Raw genomic sequence first — 24,387 nt, forward strand, 5'->3', positions numbered from 1 at the left:
GAAGCAGATGCCCGGAGAGGCAAAACGGTTCCATGCCATTGACAAAGATTGGGTGCGGCATCCTTAAGCTGTAACGGTGGAAAGATGTGGGAGGCAGGTAGCACCATCACGCTCAGATGGTCACAGACGTGGCAGAAGGGCTTGAACTGTGTGATCTCTAATGGTTGTTTCCGACATATGCTGTTGACGAATCTACAGACAAGGATTATGGCAAGAGCATCAGAAACGCTTATTGTGGTTGAATGTTGCCAAAACGAGCTACTGCGGCAACTTCTCCCCTCGCTCTTTGCTGGACTCGAGAGCTGTCAAAAATCACTGGAGTCTTATTTGGAAGGCAAGAGGAATAAATTTCCGAGGTTCTACTTTGTCTCCAATCCAGTCCTCCTCAAGATCCTTTCCCAAGGATCTGATGCAGAAACTGTTCAGGACGACTTGGAGAAACTGTTCGATGCAATTTCTAGAGTACGTGTTTGTTGAACACTACTGCTGCTGAACGTTTCGAGGCTTCAACCAGCTGGTCACTACTAAACTAAACGCAAAGTGGCACAAGGGGCCAAACATGGTGGCAAATGATCCTTTTGCTGTCCGCCGCAGGTGGAGTTTGACAAAGCAGATCGGAAAAAAATTACAGCCATCAAAGCCGTGGCTGGGTCGGCGGAGGAGGTGGTGCCTCTCACCGCTCCAGTCAAAGTCGAGGGAAACATAGAAGACTGGCTACGTTCGTTAGAGGCTCAAATGCAGAAATCCATTAGAAGGGAATGCAAATATGCAGCACACGAATCGGGTTCTATCTACAGTCAAATGACTCTGCGGGAGTTCTGCGACAAATACATCGCCCAAGTATGCTCCCGGTCCCTCGGGTCTATGACATCATGAATTTACTATCGTGTACTCTGGAAAGCATTGAAGTACCAAGCAGTCTGGGATGGTCGCGCTATAGTTCATTGTTTGCGCAGTTATAAACAACGAGATATTGTGGTGTGATTGCGGAGCTCAGGTTGCACTGCTAGGAATTCAGATGATATGGACAGCCGACTGTCAGGAAGCTCTAGATAAGATGTCTAGGGAGCGAGACAGAACAATCATGTCGCAAACAAACAAAGTGTTTGCAACTATGATGGCAGACTTGGTGCAGTGCTGTCTCTCGGACCTCGGGACCAGGCTCAACCGCACGAAGTACGAAACGCTAGTTACTATTCACGTGCACCAGGTGAGTAGTAAACATTTCTCAGGCATGTCACTCTAATGCTTTAATCCAGGAATGCATCGTATAGAACGCCTATCTGGGACTTCATTATTTCTTGCATACATGAAAAGAAAGAGAATGTAACATACTTTTTTTGTGATTGCTGTGACAACAACGCAGCGCGATGTATTTGCGGATTTGTGGAAGAAAGTAAAGGAGCATCGGCTCAAAGATTCGAGTGACTTTGAATGGCTCAAACAGACTCGTCTGTATTGGAATAATGATCAAGAAAGTGCACTGATTTCTATTGCCGACGTGGAATTTTCATACTGTTATGAGTACCTTGGGGTGAAAGAACGTCTGGCCATCACTCCGCTGACAGACAGGCGAGCCTGAACATTCCTATTACATACGCAGGTTGGAGAAAAGAGACTGCACAGTCAAACGTTGAGCAGCTGTACATGTTTATTCAGCGCAAGTGGGCGGAAACCGCTCACAGACGGAGCGTACAAATGGTGGTGCCTGCAGGTGTTACCTTACATGCTCCCAAGCACTTGGCATGTTTTACGGAGGAGCGCCGGCGGGTCCTGCTGGGACTGGAAAGACGGAAACAGTTAAAGATATGGGAAGAACGCTTGGTGTTTTTGTGGTTGTTACCAACTGTTCGGATCAACACCGTTTTACAGATATGGCCAAGATATTCAAGGGCCTCTGTCAGAGTGGCTTATGGGGTTGCTTTGACGAATTCAATCGAATTGACCTGGAAGTGTTGTCCGTCGTTGCCATGCAGGTTTGTGGGTGTTTGCGTCAACTGCGGGTGTCGGCAGAGGAGTCAGCTCAAAACTGTGGCAGAACTACTTCAGAGTTGAAAGCACTGCTGACAGTGGCTCTAGGGGTATATTTGAGGGCTGAACGTAGCATGAAAGGCAGTTCACGTCGGAGTTGCGTACTTGAGTGAATTCAGATAGAATCTATAACTCTGGCAAAAAAGCAAGCTCTCAAGACCTTCCTATTCCCCGGCGAATCAGCTCCCATCAAGCTGGTCCCAACAACTGCCTACTTTATCACAATGAACCCTGGATATGCGGGGAGGCAGGAGCTCCCTGAAAACTTGAAGGTCTTATTCAGGAGTGTATCCATGATGGTTCCCGACCGGCAAATTATTATAAAGGTATCCTACTTTCTCAAACAGTTTGAAATTGATATGTTTATAAGACGTACTTGGGGCATAGACCTATTATTATTAGGATTAGCATTATTAGTCAAAAACTGTGCTTTTCCTTTCCTCTTCCTCTATGGATAATGCCCATGCCCAGGCCATCTTCACCCAATGCACTAGATAGTACTTTGGCTTACGTACGGTCAATATCCCGCCTTGGCAAACACTTTGCCGACTCGGTTTATCGACTCACCATAATGAAGAGCTCACCATAATGAATAGCAGTTGGTGCGAATGGCTTCCTGCAGGTCAAGCTGGCCTCAGTCGGATACATGGATATAGACAATCTTTCAAAAAAGTTCAAGGTGTTGTACGGATTGTGCGAGGAGCAGCTTTCAAAACAGAGGCACTATGACTTCGGTCTCAGGAACATTCTTTCTGTGCTGAGAACGGCAGGAGCCACGAAGCGTAACGAGCCAGAAGCGGATGAGGAAATGCTTCTCATGAGGTATAAAACAGCCCACTGCGTTTCTGGTTCATACTTATCCACTCTCAACTAATCTGCAAGCATACAAGGATAGTAAACATACACTGGCTCCGTGTGAAGAAAATGCATGCAGAACCCTTCGTGATATGAACTTGTCGAAGCTGGTTGCGGACGACGTCCCGTTATTCCTTTCGCTTCTCAACGACATATTCCCCCGCCAAGCAAATCCACCGAAAAAGGTGTACCAGGAAGTCGAAACTGCTGTCTTGCAGGAGCTGCAAAAGCGTGGGCTTATCCGAACTGATGAGTTTTTGATTAAAATCATGCAGCTTTACGAGGTACAGAGATCCACCATGAGCTTGCACCCATGACAGCGTTCTAGTTGTTCTTGCTTCGCCGACAGGTTTATGTTGAAAATCAGTATAGTGGATCGCTCTCATTGGCGCTGCAGACTTCTGTTGTACGTCACGGGTTTATGTTGGTTGGCGATTCCTGCTCGGGAAAAACAACGATCGCCAATACGCTGACAGCGGCGCTGACGGCCATCGGGCAGCAGACCCGCATTGTAACGATGAACCCAAAGGCCATTACTGCCCAGCAGATGTATGGTGTTAAGGATCCTATATCTGACGAGTGGACTCCGGGTATCTTCGCCTGGATGTGGGCACGGTACAACAACCGCTCGTTAAAGTTCAACACTTGGATTACCTGCGATGGACCAGTAGATGCTATTTGGATTGAGAACCTCAACACGGTCTTGGACGACAACAAAATATTGACTCTTGCTAACAACGATCGTATCCCCATGACGGAAAATACGAGGTAATGACGAAATACCCACTTCTTCGTAATCTCCTTCAGTTTAGTTTTAGGTGTTAAGGCACCCCGTTAATAGCCCAGAGTGCACTTCCTCTACTGACTGAGTCATCGTTGTATGCAGGATCGTTTTTGAAGTGGAGAATCTTAACAACGCATCTCCAGCTACCGTCAGTCGTGCGGGGATCATCTTTGTCTCCGCTTCTGACCTGGGATGGAAGCCTTTGATCCGAAGCTGGCTGGAACGGCTCGCCTCTGAAGGCCCTGAAGGCGTACAGAAATCAAAAATCATGAGCGATTTATTCGACAAGTAAACAGTGCCTGCCCGTGCTTGAGGTAGCATTTCCCCGTAGTTGAATAACGCCAATGAAACATTATTATCGTTTCTTTCGCTTGGCTGCCAAGTGTGTTGTATTTCTGGATCCTTCCTTTTTGTTCTTTATCCGTTTTTTAGGTATATAAACTCGTCTCAAGTATACGACTTCGCTCTCAGAGATTGCACTCACGTGATGCAAATCACGCCCGTCGTTATGACTGTGCAACTTCTGAACCTTCTTAGTAGCATGCTGATGTCATATGAAGGTGCTGGCGAAGGCATGACCCAGCAAGACTACGAAAACATGATGGTATATGCTATAGCTTGGTCTTGTGGCGCCTTATTTGAACCAGAGGACAGGCAAAAGTTTAGTACATTCTTAAAAGAAAAGATGGGGTCACCACACCAGTGCGAGCCAGGACTTACAATTTTTGATTACTTCGTCGACCCGAAGACCAAGAGGTTCCGCAAATGGGTGGCACCTGACTGGACCCCACCAAAAGGGGCTTTCTCCTTCTCATCGATCCTCATACCGACTCTTGACTCAGAAAGGTTTGTCGATGCGGGTGCATATGAGAGCAGGATACCACTGGAGAGTCTCAATGCATATCTAGATGGCAATTCTACACACAGAAAGTTTCACTGGAATATTACTGCATCTGTGGACTACATTCTTCAGGGCTGAATATCTTCTGCAGCTCATGACATGTTTGCCACAGTCAAGAAACCCACCATCGTTTCAGTCCGTTTTGCTACTCGGAGGCCCTGGTACAGCCAAAACCTCTACAGCGCTCATGTTTTTGGAGAAGCTGGACGCCAACGAAACCTTGTGGAAGAGGGTGAACCTTTCGTCAGCCACTCTCCCTGAGCGTTTCCAGCAAACCATCGAATCTAACCTGGAAAGGAAGACAGGGAAAACCTACTGTCCGCCAGGTGGCAAACAAATGGTCTTCTTCCTGGATGACCTGTCCATGCCATTTGTAAATGCCTGGGGTGATCAAGTTACTCTGGAATTATTACGCCAGTTAATTGAGCAGGGAGGCTTCTATTTCCTAGAAAAAGACAAAAGGTACTTTTCTACGTCTTCGTTCGGCAGCTAATTAAGGTATCCTGCATGAATATCTGAAATTTCTCACCGGGACCATGTCCACATAGACTACGTCGGTATTGTTGGGTGATATTACGCTTGCAGAGGCGACTTTAAGTCTATCATTGGTCTCCGGTATATAGGAGCGATGAATCACCCTGGTGGTGGTCGTAATGATATTCCAAACCGTCTAAAATCTAAATTTTTCTCACTGAACATGATTCTGCCGTCGTTGACTTCCGTTGACAACATATATGGGTCGATGATTCGAAGCAGAATTACCTTGAAGAATGGTGCAACACCACTGGTGAGAGTTGAAGCACTTGATCAGACACAGTGGCTACACGATTAGGCTATACGCGAGCTGCAAATGGTGCTGTATTAGCTTGATGTGAGTTAACTTGCAATCAGGTCGTCGATATGTCGACAAAACTTACCCAAGCTACAATTGACGTGTGGCTCGAAGTTAAGAAGCTGTTGTTGCCTACGCCTAGCCGCTTCCATTACATCTTCAACCTACGCGATCTTTCACGGGTGTTCCAAGGAGTACTGAACTGCCCGCTCGATGTCGTAAACACTTGCGAAAACTTCCTTGGCCTCTGGAAGCACGAGTGCACCAGAGTGTTGGCGGATAAACTATGCCGAAAGAGCGACAAGGACGTTGTTGAAAAGGCCATAAACGATGCCTGCACCAAGCACTTTGGCGCGGCGTTGCAGAAAGCAGTCGCAGATACGCCATGGTACCTTCATGCACTCCTTTTATCGTGGCACTCGTGAAGGCGAATTGCAGTTTCGCAGTGTACCCGTCCTAATGAGTGGCGGCCAGACGCATAGCTGTTGCTTGCCTGGTCTTGCATAAACCAGCTGTTTGCTGATATTCCGCTGTTTGCTGATATTCGCGTGCATTCTTGAGAGTCGCATGGTGCGGGAAACCTGGTAGGAGTACGCTGGTGCTCTGCAGGTTCGCCGACTTCCTGAGGGAGCCTGGTGAAGACGAATCCGGGGAACTACTACCTGCTCAGAAGGTATATGAGCCAGTGCCAAATCTACAACTCGTCAGAACCAGAGCGATGGAATATCTTCAGCGCTATAACGAAGAAAACCCAGCAAAGGCGGCCGACTTAGTTCTATTTGACGATGCACTAGCTCATCTAATGATCATTTCGAGAATTATTCAGGTAGGGGAGGCCCTCAAGATATTAGGAAGAGTTCACCATAGAGTGTACACAGCCGTGAAGGGGACATAGTGAACGGTTGTTCCATCCAGCGGGAGTTGATGGCCTCTGCTGCAGATGCCGCGGGGATCAGCAATGCTTGTGGGTGTTGGAGGCTCCGGAAAGCAGTCGCTTACTCGGCTGGCCTCGTTCATTGCTGGCCACTCCCAGTTTCAAATCGCTATCACCAAGACGTATAGTGATGGTGCCCTGTTTGATGATTTCCGAGCCCTCTACGTAAACACTGGACAGAAGAATATGCAAACGACCTTCCTTCTGACGGACTTGGAAATAAAGAACGAGGGCTTTTTGGAATACTTCAACTCTTTCCTCTCCACAGGAGAAATCTCCGGTCTTTTTGCCAAAGATGAAATGGATTGTGGGTCATATGCAATCCCCTGCACATTTTGAGCTCAGGTGCATTACTCCGTAAGCGGTGAGGAACGTTCCACGCCATAATAGTGTACCCTGCACATACATGTCGGTTCCCGGCTGGTGCGCGTGCGTTTTTTGTCAGCTATGGTCGCTGACAGACGAGCCGACTTCATCAAGGAATGCCCACACTTGCCGGAAACTATGACAAATATGTACAATTTCTTCTTGAATCGCGTCCGTGCAAACTTGCACATAGTCCTCTGCTTCTCCCCATTGAGCAGAAAATTTGCAGGTCAGCGCCGCAGGCGTGCATTCGATCTAAAAGTGCTGCATATGCGGCTCTACGGGATAGACAACCGAATCAGCCGCGCACCGTGGTCTCTTCAGAAATATACCTTACTCAATAGGTGGCGAATAGTGGTTGACCGTCATCGCTGTAGAATTCATGTGCACCAATACAATCCAAATCCCGCCTAGAGGCTGTATAAGGGTGTTCTGAGAATTTGCACTGGTTGGTGTTCAGATCGGGCACAGAAGTTCCCGGGACTCTTCAGCTGCACGACCATTGACTGGTTCTTGCCATGGCCTGAAGCCGCGCTAGTTGCCGTCTCGTCGAGCTTCCTGGACAAATTCGAAATAGACGCAAGCGCTGAAAAAAAACTTGTCTTGTACAACGTTATGGGTAACGTGCATAATAATGTGAGCACAATCAGATTCCGTCTGTTATCAAATTGCTCTGTTGAAGCGCATGTTTGGTGTGTATGAGTGATGCCTTCGTCGGGCTTTACTACTGGTAAATTATTGGGCCACACTGCAGAAGCATCGTAAACACGCAGGAGTGCGCTGCCCGATACCTCAGGTAAATCGAACTTGTGATGAGTATTTCCGACGCATGAGGCGCTACGTCTACGTCACACCAAAGTCGTACCTCTCATTTATTAATTTCTACAAGAAGGTCTACACCGAAAAGTTCGACGAAGTGAACAACCTGGAGCGCAGGTAAAACCCTAACATGAAGACGGCAACACTAGTACGTTCACGGTTTTGTCTGGTACAATGCCGTATTTCGTAGCTTGGATTGAGTATGGCGCAGCGTTAACGTGGGTTTGAAGAAGCTGAACCAGGCTGCTCAAGATATTAAACAAATGAAGGTGCAGCTGAAGGCTGAAGAAAAGAAACTGCAAGAGTCCGAAGTGCAGACAAACCAGCTTTTGGCCAAAGTACAAAGCGAGTCTGCCAAGGCCGAGAAGAAGAGTCAAGCAGTACGCATCTTCACATTTCACTAATGATCGGACTCTATGTAGACATTTACTTTCCGGCAAGGAAATGCTTACCACATCCTTCCATATGTTTCTGCGTAGCGTGGAGCCTTTGAAAGATCCTGCTGTGTCGTGCACGCAACGCAGGTGGCAGCATTCCGAGATGAATGTCTAAAGAACAAAGAAGAGATTGAGCGAGAGCAAGAAGAAGCTAACAACGACCTGCAGGCAGCTCTACCCTACCTGCGGGAGGCCGAAGACGCAGTCAAGTCCATCACTGCAAAGGACATAGTTGAGCTAAAGACGATGAAAACGCCTTCAGATATTATTCGCCTTGTCTTCGACGGTGTTCTTATTCTCCTTCAAAATCGGCTGGCAGATGTTAAAGCAGAATCGAAGGTCATAAATAAGAAACAGATTGACTTTATTCATGATTCCTTTGACGAAAGTGCGAAGGCAATGATGGCGGACGTTCACTTCCTCTCCAACCTCTTCGACTTTTCCAGGGTTAGCATTAGCCTCTCTTCGCTGTGCATCATCCTTGCTGGGGCATTGCCACGAAGAAGCTAAAAGCTCAACCAGCGTGCGCAAGAGACGTGAATGACGTGGATTGGTGTGTAATGTGTTTTCCGTTGGAGTAGAAAGAGAAGGATAATATCAACGACGAGACCTGCGAACTCCTGTTACCGTACCTCGAACTGGAGCACTTCAATCCAGCAGTTGCTAAGAAGGCGTCAAATGCTGCTGAAGGTGAAGCAGGCGTGCACCTACATTCGCCTAGGAAAAAGCAAAACGGTTTATAACTAACTTAGGCTGTGCCATGGCCGTTCCATTCTATTTGCCTTCGGTGGTTATTTGTTGTTCTGCAGGGCTGTGCAAGTGGGTCGGAGCTATGGTCATGTATCATGAGGCGGCAAAGATTGTCAAGCCAAAAATGGACTACTTGACAGTACAAACAGCAAGGTACGCTTTCACTAACACAACTTCGAAACACTGCGTGCCACTCAGACTGCTCAGGTTACACTAGCAGCGCAGTCTGCTAGTTGCTGCTTTCTGTTTCATTTGAATGTGTTATACAGGGTTGAGGTTGCCCTCCGTCAGTTAAGCGAAGCAGAAGAGGAGTTGCGAAAGGCTCAGGCGGTGCTCGACGAAATAAATCGTCAATTCCAGGAGGCACTTGCATCGAAGCGAGAGCTAGAGCAGAAGGCACAGGCGACAAAGCGCCGAATGGAACAGGCGAACAGGCTGATCAACGGACTTGCAGGAGAAAAAGCTCGATGGTCGGTACCCCCTGATCTTCCTATTCTTTGCATGGGTGACGAAGGCGATGGTAAATTATTATTCATGAGAGGCGATGATGCGTATTCTGTTGCAGGACGGAAGATTCGAACACTTTCGCTGAAAGGAGAAAACGGCTGGTTGGTGATATCCTAGTAGCGGCAGGATTCGTGTCTTATTGCGGCCCGTTCAACGCCGAGTACAGGGAGTTGCTAAGGAAGGAGTTAGTCCCTCATAAAAAAGTTACAGGAGCCATCTGGCAGAGATTGTCGACACAAAAACAATAGCTACTTTGGGAGTGCGAATATACATATCCTAACCTGCACACACCATTCTACGGTTGAGCAGCGATATCACCAATCGCTTCATTTCTTAGCTGCTGTCCTGTGCAATCAGGGTTATGTTGAAGGATGCCAAGAATAACGGCATTCCCTGCTCTGACACTCTTAACATTGTCGATTTACTTGTCGATGAGGGAACCCGCGGGGAGTGGAACCTGCAGGGCCTCCCCGCAGACGAGTTGTCTGTGGAAAATGCCATCATTGTTACGCGATCAGATAGGTACCCCCTACTTGTAGACCCGCAAGGACAAGCGCATAATTGGATTAAGAAGAAGGAAGAAAAGAGCATGAAAGGTTCTCGCCAGTGTATAACAACAGCAACTGATCCAAGGTAAATTTCGCAGAGCATGCTACGTCGCAGAGCTGCCTAACTGCGAGCGTCGCAGCAGCGTTCAGCGGTATTCTTCAGTTTTCGAGACGTTCTGGTGTATCTACCGAAGGTTATATTCACGTTTTGCACGTCCCATACTAAGCCCTTATTCGAATGTAACTGACTCATCAAGCACAGTAGTAAGGCATGGCTCTCTCTTTTCTACCAGGTTTAAGGATAAGGTGGAGTTCTGCCTTTCGGAGGGCCTGCCAATACTGATTGAAAATCTTGGCGATAATGTGCCGGAGGTCTTAGATCCCATTCTTGAAAAGCAGTTCGTTAAAAAAGGAAAACGGCTCTATGTTACCTTCATGGACCAACAAGTGGAGTACAACTCAGGGTTTTGCCTGTACATGACAACGAAGCTCGCCAATCCTCACTTCTCCCCAGAGATCAATGCGAAATGCACCATGATAGACTTTACTGTTATGCATGAAGGTACGAGTACAACGGTCGTGACCGTGACATCCCGGAAGCCAGTTGCTGCTTTGATCAAATAAGTGGCTTTTATGCGTGCGCATATGAGCCAGTTGTGCTTCTTCTACTCAGGTCTTGAGCAGCAGCTGCTTGGTCGAGTTCTCTCTATGGAGCAGAGAGCTCTCGAAGAGTCGCTCAACCAGCTGGTGGAATCGTTGACGGCAAATACAAAGGCTCTGAAAGAGCTGGATAGTCAGCTGCTTGATCGTTTGTCCCATTCTTCTGGAAACCTTTTGGACGACCTGGAGCTTATTGAGGTGCTTGCCAACACCAAAGCGAAGGCAAAAGAAGTCGAGAAAAAGCTCAAAGATGCCCAGGAGAAGAAGGCAGAGGTAATGAGAACTGTCCAATCCACTGGCTTAAAAAGCATTGGGCAAGAAAACTACATCATCGTGCACGTAGTGCACCGTGAAGGTGGGGTGAAATGTTGACCATCCAGAGGCAACAGTTCATAGACGAAATTAAGCCTGCATGCACGCTCCTCTGCATGAATATGTGGCTATTCAGATTAATGAGAAGAGAGAGCAGTATCGTCCAGTGGCAACGAGAGGATCCGTCCTATATTTCTGCATGGTCGAGGCCTCTTTGATATGTTGGATGTACAACAGCTCCCTCGCGCAGTTCCTAGAGCAATTTGATATCTCTGTTCATAGATCAGAAAAGGCACAACCAACCCATAAGCGAGTAGAGAAGATAGTAGAATATCTGACTTACCAAGTGAGCTCTTCATGGATCAAAATAAGTGTAGCTATCAGATCTGTAGGGATTTATTGCATGAAGAGTCCATCATTGTATCATATCTGCATATATACTGTCGAGACATAAAAGAGGAGTCGAATAGCTGACGTTGCTACAATCAGTGCGAAACTTTTGTCATTGGCGTCTCAACGCTCTGAATACAGGTCTATAGGTACGTCTGCCGAGGACTTTTCGAGCGCCACAAGCAAACCTTTGTGATGATGCTTATACTAAAAATGTTGCAAATCGATGGTGTACTTCAATCTTCTGACATTTCTTTACTTCTCAACGGTGGCGCAGGTGAGGGACTACTTACTATGTGCTGCTGAAGTAATGAAACACTAATATCTCTTATCACCTTAATTCATCAGCATCGCAGAAGGCCGCTTCCGGCCGCTGCTGTCTCCTACTCCCTCATATATATTGTGCCGAGAGTGGGAATTTTGTTCTTCAAACATTATGACTGCAATTGAGATATCCTTTCTTGCAGGACTTGATGAGAAGGCAGAAGCGCCTTGTCCCTTCAGGTGGTTAGGGCAGGACTCAAAAGTATGGCTAAACGTCTTGCAGCTCTCAAGGACAAGCTTCGGTCGAGACCAAATACAACTCTTCTGCGAATTGCCAGAATCGCTTAGCAAAAACGAAGCTGCGTGGAAGAAGTGGATGGAAGATAACGAGCCAGAAAATCTGCCAATCCCGGACTACGAAGACAGACTTAAGTGCCTGAAAAACCTCGGCCACATTCTAAGGCTCTGTCTTGTGAGCAAGTGCCACCTAATTTCACACACATGAATAACAGCAGAAAAGAAGGGCTGCTAATCACGGGTCCTGAAGTTACTAGGGGTGCGTTTTTTTCCAACGTGTGTTAACAGATCCGCTCGATGAGGCCTGATCGAACAGTGGTGGCATCAGCACGTGCTATCGATCAGCTATTGGAGCCAAAGTATACCGAACCGGTGACTGATTCTGTTGAGTCCATATGGCAAGAATCATCCTGTCGCGTTCCAGTGATATTCTTGCTCTCCGCCGGTGCGGACCCGACGTCAAGCATTGACGAGCTTGCAAAGAAGAAGCGAAAGTTCCCGACTGACAAAGTGTCAATGGGTGAAGGGCAGGAGGTTGTTGCAAGGGAAAAAATTAAATCAGGCTTTTTATCCGGCAGCTGGGTAGTACTGCAAAACTGCCACCTTGGGCTGAATTTCATGAGTGAAATCGAGGAGCTCCTCCTTCGGGTCACAGAAATTAACAAGGCAAGCATTTGTGTACACAATAATTTGGGGCCAGATGTTAAAACAACCAATGCCTGCCGCTAGCTTCTGCCATTAACTAGCACGAGAAACTAGAAAAAAACGCGGAGGATATATACATGCTCGCTTAGGCTTCATGGCTGGCTCTCCCGCAGAGTTTGTGCTTCAGGATTTCCGTTTGTGGATTACATGCGAGCCTCATAATAAGTTTCCCATTGGACTTCTACAAATGGCCATTAAGGTCACAAATGAGTCGCCCATTGGACTCAAGGCTGGGCTTTCGAGGAGCTTCACAACGATGATAACCCAGGAAACGCTGGACAAAGTAAACAACGAAAAGTGGCGTGCCATTGTATTTGCGCTTGCTATGCTGCATAGCGTTGTCCAAGAGAGGCGAAAGTTCGGTCCCTTAGGCTGGTGCATCCCGTATGAATTCAATTATTCGGATTTGGAGGCATCGCTATTCGCTGTGGAGAAGCATCTTGCAGCAACAATACTTGTGGGGCAACCCTTATCATGGTCCACCATAGGATACATGGTTGGCGAAGTGCAGTATGGAGGGCGTATTACAGACGATCTAGACAGAGAGGTAAGATCCTCAGACGTAGCAGAAACCTTAGTAATTATCGTAACTTGCGCTATCACGGATAAATACCATAGTATGTTATGTGCGCATATGTGTACATGTTATGTGCGCATGTGTGTGCTGTATCCTGCAGATGTTCAACACTTACACCGGAAAATGGCTGACCGACGACCTATTCAGGGCGGGATTTTGCTTTAACAGTAGTACTACAAATGCTCATGAATTCATGTACAAAGTCCCCCAAGCAACAGACATTTCTGTGTATCGCGATTACATCAACTCACTACCCTATGTCGATCAGCCCGGTGTTTTCGGCCTCCATGTAAACGCCGACCTTACCTTCAGACTGCAAGAGTCCGCATCAATGCTCGAAACCATACAGGTACATCAAATATATTGGAGGATCTCTACTGCTTTTTCCTTATTGGCGGTTCTGCAAGGTTTCCAGCCTGCATATGGCTTCTCTCAAAGTGGGTCGTGTGCACTTCATTCCTCAGGATACTCTACCAAAATCTTCTTCAGGCGGCAAAGGAAAATCGCAGGAAGATACTGTACGCGAGAAATGCGTCGAAATGTTAAGCAAAATGCCAGATGACTTCCAAGAGAGAGTGTACAGAGAACAGGTGTCTAAGCTCTCTGGACCACCAGCGTTGAATGCCAAAGGATTTGCTGCTCCGCTAAATATATTCCTCTATCAAGTATGGAAGCACACCTTCCCGTTCGGTACCTCGTGGCAGTGACCTAGTGGTATTCAACAGCGGAGTTAGACGTTGCTCCTGCGCACGAACTAAGCATGTTGCCAGCAATATCCATTATCAAAACGCCACATCCTCATTTCCAAGTAGTTCGCTCTTTAAGTGTGCCTTGCTCCCAGGAAGTTCAGCGCATGCAGCGAATTTTATCTATCGTTCGTACCAACTTATCATCGATCATTAGTGCAATCGATGGTACCGTCATCATGACCCCAGACTTACAGGTGGGGAGAGGAGTTTAATCAGGAGAACCAGTATCCTGTTCTAGCTATTATGGAAACTGTATAAGTAGGAAGGGATATATTCAATGCACTTCTGCTGCTGTCTGCTGGCTTGTTGACAAGTCGGCAATCCAGAAAGTCCAGCACCTCAGTGGTTCACTTACGGCGGTTCCGCAGGATGACGTGATGGCGATTTCTGACTTGCGGGTGCCACGTCGTTGGGTTAAGGATCCAAGCGGTGCAGAAATTTCCTGGCTATCTCCCACTCTTGGGAAGTGGTTTTCGGGAATGAGGCTTAGGGTTGAGCAGCTATGCGCGTGGCTGGAAAAAGGAAGACCCAAGTCATTTTGGCTCGCTGGGTTTTTCAATCCCACGGGGTTCCTTACTGGAATGATGCAGGAGGTACGTTGCTTTCTACCCGGGGCGAGGCTCGTTGCCTAAGGGGCGCCATCGTATATTCGGGTTTTCAAAAGCTATGCCTGCCGCACTCTCTGTATGTATGTTGGCTCGCAGGTCACGAGGCAGCATAAGAGGGACCAGTGGGGACTTGACGACGTCGTTCTGCACTCAGAGATGCGCACTGTGGATGTTGAGAAAATAAAAGACATACCAGATGAAGGAGTCAACATTCACGGTCTATATATAGAGGGATCCCGGTAAGTATCCAAGTTGGAGCAACGCTCTTCAGGCGGCTGCAACGAGGCTGGTGCTTAAGCTTGCGAGACAGGAGTGGCTTCCCTTTTCAACTGCTCCTAACGGAAACCATGTTTGTTTTCACTCTCCTGCTGCTGCCTCAGGTGGAATTGGCACGAGTCCAGGCTGGAAGAATCGTTGCCGAAAGTCATGGTTGATAGAATGCCCGTTGTGCACGCTACCGCATTAACATCTAAGGACAAACGCAATAAAGCCTTAGACTACGGACAATTTGAACCATACGACTGCCCCGTTTACAGGTATCCAAACAGGACGGACAAATACTTGGTATTCCGAGTACAGTTGCGCACAGACCAGCACCCTTCCCACTGGAAGCTACGGGGAACAGCGTTGCTGTGCTCGACTGAATGAACACCAAAACGGGCAGCCATACACGGGATCTTCGGCCTTTCCTTTCGAAAGATCGACGATTACCTTTTACCTTCAACGCCCCCGCTCAATTTTATTTTTGTACATAGCTTCTACTCAAGAGTTGTCAATGTTCCTCAAGAACAAACCGCCGCGCAGGTGCTTCTTGGGCGTCACATACAAATCTATGGCACTGTACCGAGTGAAGGGCAGTTTGCGTACTGCTCACTGAAGGTGTAACAGTTACCAGTCTATCCACCTTATGCTGTTTAGAACTCTCTTCTGGGCTCTATTGGCATTGGGATAAGCGGAAAACGCATCGCATTGCGCCATGCACCTTCAGGCCTCTTCCGCACGAGGTTATGCTAAACCGCTTACGCATGTGCACAGAGGAATTATTCCACTGCTGGCCGTACCTTGCTCTTCAACGAAGGCTGTTAGCTGTAATGAATAATCACTATAATAATCGCCCCTACCGCAAGCCTGCCAGTTGTGCCGTGATAGTTCGTTGATTCCAGCGCAAATTGGCGAGGTCCTCTAAGGGGCTGGGTGAAAAACACTATGATCTCTTATACCCAATATTTGGTGTGTTCTCGTTAGAGCTCTATGCAGTGAACCTTGGGGTAAGGTGGTGAGTTGAAAAAGTTGACCAACAACATATCCCGGGCTTGCGAGGGTACTGCTTCCACGCCTTTGTTCATTTTGCATCCGCCCAGCCCCAACGCATGCCTAAGGCAGCACAATGTGTGAGAAACTCCCCTTCAGAAAGGGCAGTCTAAGGGGATATTGGGGCTTGAAGGATCATATGGATATTGCCCTCGGAAGTTGATCCCAACCACGACTGTAGATGCACCAGTCTCTGCCGGCAGGCCTGCGTCTTGTGCCCCCAATGACAACAGGGAACTTGGATCCTTACTACGCCACACAATTGTCTTTTTCATTTGTGTTCATCACACGATGGGATGAGACAAATCTATAACACTAAAAGTACTGCGTGACCAGTAAGCTGATGAGATGTGGGGAGAGCCCTCAGTCCGTGACATGCTATGTTGAGATCTGTTCAAGATAGCGTAGAGTATTTCTGTTTATTATGAATATTTGCAGTTAGCCTTACGTACTACTAGGTTATATATCTGAAGGAGTACTGTGGGGCGCATCCATAAAACCCCACAGCTGAGTATAGCGACATGGCAGGCATTAACTGTAGTGAATCCTCCCTACAATCACGGCAGCAATGCCGTGCTCGCTGTGAAGGGAGTGAGGGTTGTATGAATAGTGAAAGTGTCTGTGAGTTCTTATTGATATACATTGAACATAAGATAAGCATTCTTTATGGAGTGACCATTGGTATGGTTATAGGTGACGGTGGCTTGTGCCTTGGTGCAAAAGCTATTTGGACCAGGCTACACCGTCTCCTCTCGCAGCGCCAGAGGCCACAGTGCCTGCTCTACTGCGGTTGAGAGAGAACAATTTTCAGAAAAAGAAAATACTGAGAGAACTCCTTCCCTTAACCTTTGTTAGTTTGATATGTTTGTTCAGTATGATAGCTATTGCTTGCCAGCTCGCTATACTCAGCTGTGGGGTTCGAGGGATGCGCCCCACATTAGCCGGTCAGAGATACAACCTAGTAATACTTAAAGCTTGCTGCAAATATTTGTGCAAAAGAGGAATCCTCTAAGTTGTCTTGACCAGATTTCAACAATTGCATGAGGGAACTCAGGGGTCTTCACCACTTCTCATCAGCTTACAGGGCCTGCAGTACCTAGAGTGTCATGGAATCCCATCACCCCATCGTGTGAAGGAACTTGGATCCCTTGTACTCCTCACAACTGTGTTTTCCCTCTGCGTTTGTGTTGTCGTTGGGGGCATAAGACGCAGAGCTGCTGGCAGGGACTAGTGCATCTATTGACGTAAGTGGGATCAGGTTCCGACGGCCAGATGATCCCTAAGGCCCCGAACTCCCTTTACATGACATTTTTGCCGTGATTGTAGTGAGTGTTCACTACACAGTGCCTGGGAGAATACACTCTGAGACATTAGGCTTGCCGAGTTCCTATTTAACCTGTTGAAAGGTGCAACGCTAGCTTTCTACGAATTTACTACTCGGAACTTCGGAATCAGAGACGGGATAATCATCAGATAGAAATAGTCTGCAGTACGGGCCTAGGGTTCTTACCATAGGCACTTGCTAGGGGAACCAAGACATACTCGGGTTGATGTTAGATAAATTAATTGCTTCCGTATATGGAGCTACTCAACCTACTTGGGGACTCCCTCATGGGCACCAGCGCTTCTCGCCGCATCTGTACGGTATTCCGTGATTATATTTCCGTTGAGCACATTTTTGTACGCGCAGATTGCCGCTGAGAGCATACTGTGCCGTGAAAAGGGTGTTAAAGGGCTACCGGCTACTGGTCTGCGCATCTGCTAGTGAGAGTCATGTCCAGTCCCCTTGGGCTAAGAAATCCGCCCGGCCCCACCGAGCGCTTGTTGTTAGTCCTATGACAACAACGGAGATACAGCAAAACTTGTAGGAAGGAGGCTCTGAAAGCCTCGCCCTCTTTCTGTGGATGAGGCTACTCTGAGACACTTCCCTATGTTTAACAACTAGCGGGCGTTGGAGATTTCAGGGTCACGGTCCCAAGGCTACCACGTCACAGGCCCGTTTGATGGGAGGAATTGTCGCCGTTTTCAATGCACGTTCCCGTCTGGCCATCACGATTATTGCCATCTGAACGTCCATCCTCTAGACGCCCAAAATAGCTTGACCACTCATACACATTCCTGCTCGGCCGGCGCCTGATTCGTCATAATTGTGATTCAGTCATAAAGTCAAAGTACATGGATTTTCGAGCGGTAGCGCTTGCAATATTTCCGAACACGAATTTATTCGGTCTTCCCCCAGAAACGGGATTTTGGGGGGCAAGCCTTTAGCTCACCTCCACACAAATCCAATTGAAGCGTTTTCAGTGGAATCGGATGGGTGGGGCAGAGTGATTCGAATATACACGGGTACCGATGACTGGCTGGGGGAACTTTTGGGATTCATGTACGCCCTCTAAACGAGCCCTGTACGGGAAGCTCCCCTACAGCAAGTTGGCTAAGGGGAGTTTGGGGCCTTAGGGAGCATAGGGCCTTACGACAATGTCTGCAGCTCTGCGTCTTGCTCCCGCAGCATCTCCATTGGTGTGGATTCACATCACCCCATAATATGACGAAACGTGGATCCCTACTAGGTCTCATAGCTGTGTATCTTGTCTGCTTTTGTGTTCTCGTTGGAGGTACAAGCTAGTGATGTGTAGGCTGACCGCTCAGCTTCCCGCAGTCTCACATGCAGTGCCCAGATTTGTTCACGTTAATTGCGGAAGTTTGTTTACCTTAATGAACAATATTACAGGCTGGTCTAAAAAAATCAATAAGCATGACATATTAGTACGGTAATCCTCTGAAGGGCTACTGTGGGGCCATGCTTCGAACCCCACCGCTGAGTATAACGGACCGGTAGGCATATGCTAACTGAGACCCTCAGGTAGACCCTCTCCCTCTCACGCTACAAATGCTCAGACATCTCATCTGATTCAACGAAGTAACAACGCTAACAAAGCTCAGGAGACGCCCTGGCATGTTGCAATCCGTTCTGCAGCAAGTCTCATGCCAGCCTCTCCTAGACTCGTATCAAGACTCCTCTCCTTAAAAAATATTTAAGGGAACACATATCGCATGCTTAACCAACACTGACTGCTGCACACAAGCGCGGCAATGTAGCCGTGTTTGTACTGAGTATTCACTACACCCGACATGTGTTGCTGGAGAAGGTAGTCTCCTCAAGCCTGGGGGAGCACGGATTATGTATTCGGCAAATCTTGTTTTTAGCTGTGTTGCATCGTCTGAGTATCTTGCTTTAGGTATTGTTAGTTTTGCGGGGAAGTTTAAATTCTTGCTATTGCTTCGTCTATCCGTTTATTGGGGAGCGACGTTCGCATAAAGCATCCACAATGTTTCCCACAAGGTTACTTATTGTTCAACATCTCAATTGTATCGAATTCACTTTTCCAAACAGATTCCCGCGCTGGTCTACACAAGCGTTACTAAGTGCCCCTTTACCTCCAGGCTTAGTTAGCCTGCCAGCCGGTCTTCCCAACACAAGTATGAGAAGCATCTATCAAAATGACCATTAGGGGGGCAGCGAGAGGCGCAAGGCCTTCAGTCACCGGACCGACCCTTACCGGCGGTTGGCCAAAGCAGTAGCTGATAGTGTAAAGAGGACCACCTTCGCCCGAAGCTCCCTCACATTATGGGGTTGAAGATGCTTGTAACCCTGTAAAGAACTGCAGGTGCGAGTGGCAATGACGCGCCAATCCGAAATCCCTTTGCCCTGGGCACGAACCGAATTTCCTCGCGCCCGCCTAGTTGTCAGTTCCCCTAGCAACTCACTGTCGGCAGCCCGCGTGCCTCGCCGCAGCAGACAATCTCGCTCTGCAGACCATTCTCTGTCTTAGCAGCACGGTAAGAGTACCCAACGCACAAAAAAATCGAGCCGCGCTGTTCAGAGGATAACGGAGGAAGACCAAATCCCTGGGAACTGTTCGGTAGAAAACAGTTATATCCTTGTCCTGGCAACGTTGCTACCTCAGGCATACGTTACCGATTGTGGTAATGCCTCCAGGCCGTTACCCTCGTGGTGCGTTGCTAACTGTGCATTTGTCACGTTCATCACGTGCACCATGAACCGGCGTAAGCGCGAGCAAGGACGCACCGGAAGAGATGTGTGAAGAGGGGTAGCGGGCTTTCCTCCCACCCCTGCTGCAAGCAACTGGAGCCAAGCGTCTTTCCGTGAACGCAGTAACATTCAGAAAATTTCCTGTCTCGTTTCTGAGACCCGCGTGGTGAAAACGTGCTCCAGGACCTTGCGGGGTGGCAGAAGCAACAACGGAAGCGAACAGCATAAGCTCATATCAACGGGACTTCCACCGTGAGCTTGGAGGTGTCGAGCCTCTTGCAACTGCTTTTAGCCCCCCTGGCGAGCCATTCCTAGCTGCTCACCCACGCAGACGTGGTCTTGTGTTCCATCCGAAACCAAAAGGCGGCTGATGGAGCTAGCACTCCCTCAACATAACGTACATGCTCCTATCCTATCTGAGCGCAACATACTTCAAAGCTTACAAGGCAAGTCTCCAGAACAGATGTCTCATTGGTCAGGGGAGATGCTCTTGGCCTGGCGCGCAGGTTGTGAAAAGCTTTCTTAATGCGGGCGCCTCAAGCAAAGCCAAATCATGTGGCGACGAGCCATCGATGCCCTAGGTTGCAACGCAGGAGCGCGGTAACGGACAAAAGTGATAGCCGTCAGAGACCGCGTTGGTCTAGAAATATGAGATGCGCCGAGGCAACCCTGAGCCGGAGGTGACTGTTGGGAAGCGGCCAGATCCACCCAGTTTTGCCCTAGCGTGCGGAGAAGCAGGCTGCTATGTACACTACCAAAGAGGGGGCACGGAGGTTGCGGGGTGGATTGCGGGGACCGATCTCTCCTTAGAAATCGCGTTGCTGGTACCCGGAGCTTAAAAACCGGTAATGTCTTTTTCTGTTGGCTTTGCTCCTGGCTACAGGTGTCACCGCAGTTAAACGCTTGCCCACGTCACGCGGAAGGGTGGCAAGTGTCTGCAGTTTTGACGTTGCAGTTCCAAAACTCACCTGCCCATACCTCCCGGTTGGGGCGCGGGATGCAAGCTGTCCGAAAGACATGCCTTCCTGTGAACGCAAAAATGGTGTAACTCTACCGACCGCGTTTCATTTGTTTTATGTGATTATCCGTTATCGCAGGAAACAGCGTCCGGGGCACCAATGGCTTCATTGTCTAGGCAGGAGGAAAACAAAGATGGAGACCCTTTCGGTGGCACCTCAGGCCGTTTCTTCGTCCAGTAGCCATGGGAACTCTCGAAGTTCCCGGTACGTTCAGCAAACTGGGAGTCCGCATATCACGTCTCGCTTGAACAGGCCTCGGCCTGCAGATAAAGTAACGCAGGTGGAACCCTTGCAATATCGTGTCGGCCTACCTTTCCAGCACGATGTAAAAGCTTACAACAGCCAGTAGCGCAGGTTTGCGTAGAGTCTGCCGCTGCCTCCCTCAGTGTCGTTGGAATATCAGCACACCGGAATTCTGGGTTCAGCCATCCACTAAGAGTCCGAGGGGGAGTTGGGGAAATCTTTAGAGCGCAGCTTCCGCCAGCCAATGCTACGCTGCAACGGTTTCCCCATGATGCATCTTTAGCAAACAATACTCCGCCATTTCTTTTAGCGAGCTTCACAGAATTCAGAGCTACAACATCGCCAGTTCCAATTCCCTTGATGCGGCACGCTGGGGTCATACCAAATACACTGCTGAAGACCGCTGAAGCCCGCCCACGTTCAGTGCGACTAATTTTCTTCGTTACTTACTCTGGTATTCTCGTGAATTGGTACCCCGCCTGAAAGGATATTCGTATATGCCCTTGCAGTCGGCGTGCTAATTCAGGATATACGCTGAGAAGGGTAAATCACCGAAGAGCTTGAGTTAGGAGAGACTTTGCACTATACCTGACAGCCTTTCCACTGTACAGCTGAGCAAGCCATATAAGGAGCTCGGAATTCAATTTAGGAATCGGATTTTTATCTTGGCGGATAATCAAGATTCGAAGTGGAAAGGCGGGCGAGTCGTTTTAGTGGCGGGGAACGAGCGCATTGTCTGGAAGTGAACAGGTAATTTTCTACCTTTGGCTTCTCAAGGGAAAAACAGGTGAATAAACAGCCAGCTGTATAAGCTTATCCCTGAGAACTGGGATGACGCCTACTTGCAGGAACACATAATCGTCTTTTATGCCCTAATGCTGCGTTCGTAGAGCACGAGCAGTCCACATTACTGAAATGTACAGGGTAAGAGTCCCTGATTTGAAGGCTTGCGTCCAAGTCCTTCCCCAACCGAATTTTCTGCAGTTGCCTGCTGAGCTTGCAACCTAAAACGCAAGCCGGCTGTCTCTTAAAACGAATGCACTGCCTATGGCCTCTGCGTTCTTTTTGAGTGGCCGTCCATACTTCTGAATGCAATAACCTATATTGGCAGATGGTGAAGCGGCGACGATTAAAACTGGGGATGCGCGCCGGACAGTTGTAGATTTATTTCAAACATATTAGTCGCCTAACGTCCAGGTTGACTTCAGTGCTCGACAGCTAACTCTAGGCGTTTTCAAGGACGTATAACCCTAAAGGCATTCGGTTGACGTGCACCCCTCAAGGCAATGTGTTGCCTGTCGAAGATATGCCTATCCAACTGTTGATACACGCAGAATGTGCTGTCCGCCGTGGGCACAAATGAGTTAGGCCCGGCACCTTAGAAACTTGAGAAGGACAAATGATTGTTGTACAACCTACGCCTTTGGAGACGATGGGCGCTTCTATGAGGCTGACCGTAAGGCATCAGACCATAGGGGTCTAACGTGCTGCACACCCTAACGGTGGCCAGGGCGAGGAATGCCGGCTAAGTCCTGCGTTGGTAGAACTCGCCCAGCTAGCTCAAATCGTCTCATGGAGAGACGCTTAATAGACTCTCGACTCGGACAAAACCAATGCCTCTGACACGATGCGGTTGGGCACGAAAAAGCAGGTTTGAATGTGGGATAGGAGCTTCCCGGGTACGGTCTGCTGGATGCGGGCATATGCGAAGGCAGTGCAGATATGGACTAGCAAGCTTCTGTGTCAATTTGCGTATGCCACATAATTCGGGCTGTTTTGTCATTTCGAAAATGGTTTTGGGTACGTCCTTCGTTGTCGGTGTTTATTCGGTCGGCTAGAGTGCAGGTTATTGACCAAATACACGTGGTCACAAGCAGGAATTCTCAAGCAGGAAATGCTGCTGAAGAGGGCGGCGATGCGAAATTGCTTACTTCACTGTTGTTGTATAATGATGGGCGCTACATTGTATATATCTTTGCTGAGAGCCCTCCACAGGAGGAGCATCGTTCCTATAGGAGTGTTGTGCCGCTACTGACGAACTGGGTTGCGTTTCAATCAGACGTATTTTTCGAGGGGTAGACTAGGCGAGACCCCTCCATATGCTCAATGGGATTTCCTGTAACCGCGCGTATTTTGTCGGCAATTTTCGTGCTGCCAGTGGAAAGTGGCAAATCCAGAGAATCCCATGGGCTAATAGTTGCAGTATATTCTAAACGCAGAATCCCCATGATGATCTGGAGCCTGATTTATCCTATGCTCATTTAGGAATCCATCCGGAGGTCAGCGTACAGGAAAAATCAGTCAAGGTTTGGTTTTATGGCGTTTGCAACCTTTCGTGATAGTTGGCGCCTACTCAAACCGGCCATTTCGAAGCCAGTAGCACTCTGTGTAACTCTACAATGAATGAGCTGCTCGCGTCAGTATAAGCGGTTTTGAGCTGTTTTCGTGCTAAATGCGGCCACCTTGGGTAGCACGTCATACGTATATACCTTGATGTTCCGACGATAGACGAAAGATTTGAAGTTCAGCGAACCACAGGTTGGCAACGCCAGCAGGTAACGAGGTTTCGTGCTACACAGAATGATAGTTATAACAGTGCATTTTTAATGCACAAAGTGTACCCTCGAGTGATTGCGAGTTGCCTTAGAGACGCGCGGTCAGCTCTGGTCTCAGGTTAATCAAAACCGTAATTAATGAGCTTCAAATATCAGTCAGGTGGCGCTCTGCTTTCCAGCAGTACAGCATCAGGAAGGGATGTTTGTTTAACGAGAGGTATAGGAATGGCGCCCGAGGAAGGCTGAATGTCGTGCAGGTGGCTCATTGAGGATTCCGTTTTGTAGTGACCTTTTGAGCGACGCAGGTTCGTGCCTTCACGGCTAGGGGAACGCATTAAGAGCTCGCGGTTCCCTGGCTAGTGGTTGAGCCATTATCAACAACGTGATCTCAGGGCATATATGCGTTAACGCCCACCAGAACAATAGAGCACCGCGATTCCGTGATAATCTCTGCGAAATATTTTATTTGAACCAATTCGACAGGTGCGTGGTTCACTGCTTGCGGGTCGGGCTTAGGCTATGCTTGATATATAAGCGCCCGCGGTGACAAGAAAAGAACGGTGCAGTAATCGGCGATAGTGTCTGCGAAATATGTTAATAGAGCAAGTTCTACAAATGCGCGTTTGACTACTGGCGGATAGGCGTCAGGCTATGTTAGAAATATCCGCCAAGTTGACTCTGGATGGCAGTCCAACAGGAGTCCGCAACATCGAAGGCAGTCGGGAATGCGATGGGGAACATGCGCACTTTAGATGACATGCTTATTGAACGAATTGAAGGTTTGCTGTGTATCTTGGGGGCTCGAGCCAAAAGCGCATAGGGTTGTGGACGCAGGGAATCAGCAAAGACCTCTCTCCATAGCCAAGTGCACACAGTGGC

General features: G+C 48.3%; 1 protein-coding gene across 1 annotated transcript; it reads left to right on the forward strand.

Moving 5' to 3' along the window:
- Window positions 1-7: 7 nt before the first annotated feature.
- Window positions 8-14,974, forward strand: EMH_0015910 (Dynein heavy chain axonemal, related; the record flags this gene model as incomplete). Its single annotated transcript, XM_038022343.1, has 38 exons — window positions 8-52; window positions 199-462; window positions 595-840; window positions 998-1,176; window positions 1,715-1,976; window positions 2,151-2,357; window positions 2,654-2,853; window positions 2,966-3,170; window positions 3,284-3,654; window positions 3,773-3,958; window positions 4,103-4,516; window positions 4,644-5,033; window positions 5,157-5,358; window positions 5,463-5,791; window positions 6,013-6,229; window positions 6,344-6,644; window positions 6,783-6,932; window positions 7,164-7,339; window positions 7,500-7,639; window positions 7,734-7,902; window positions 8,047-8,406; window positions 8,541-8,649; window positions 8,769-8,862; window positions 8,979-9,317; window positions 9,574-9,849; window positions 10,058-10,326; window positions 10,438-10,697; window positions 10,873-11,082; window positions 11,268-11,403; window positions 11,594-11,862; window positions 11,976-12,335; window positions 12,520-12,939; window positions 13,070-13,318; window positions 13,434-13,634; window positions 13,811-13,912; window positions 14,087-14,311; window positions 14,423-14,565; window positions 14,707-14,974. The coding sequence occupies 38 exons, from the start codon at window positions 8-10 to the stop codon at window positions 14,972-14,974; spliced, it is 8,943 nt and encodes a 2,980-aa protein (XP_037878197.1).
- Between the last annotated feature and the right edge of the window lie 9,413 nt (window positions 14,975-24,387).

Source organism: Eimeria mitis, genomic scaffold, assembly GCF_000499745.2.
Source record: "Eimeria mitis Houghton genomic scaffold, Emh_scaff17, whole genome shotgun sequence".
NCBI classification, from domain to species: domain Eukaryota; phylum Apicomplexa; class Conoidasida; order Eucoccidiorida; family Eimeriidae; genus Eimeria; species Eimeria mitis.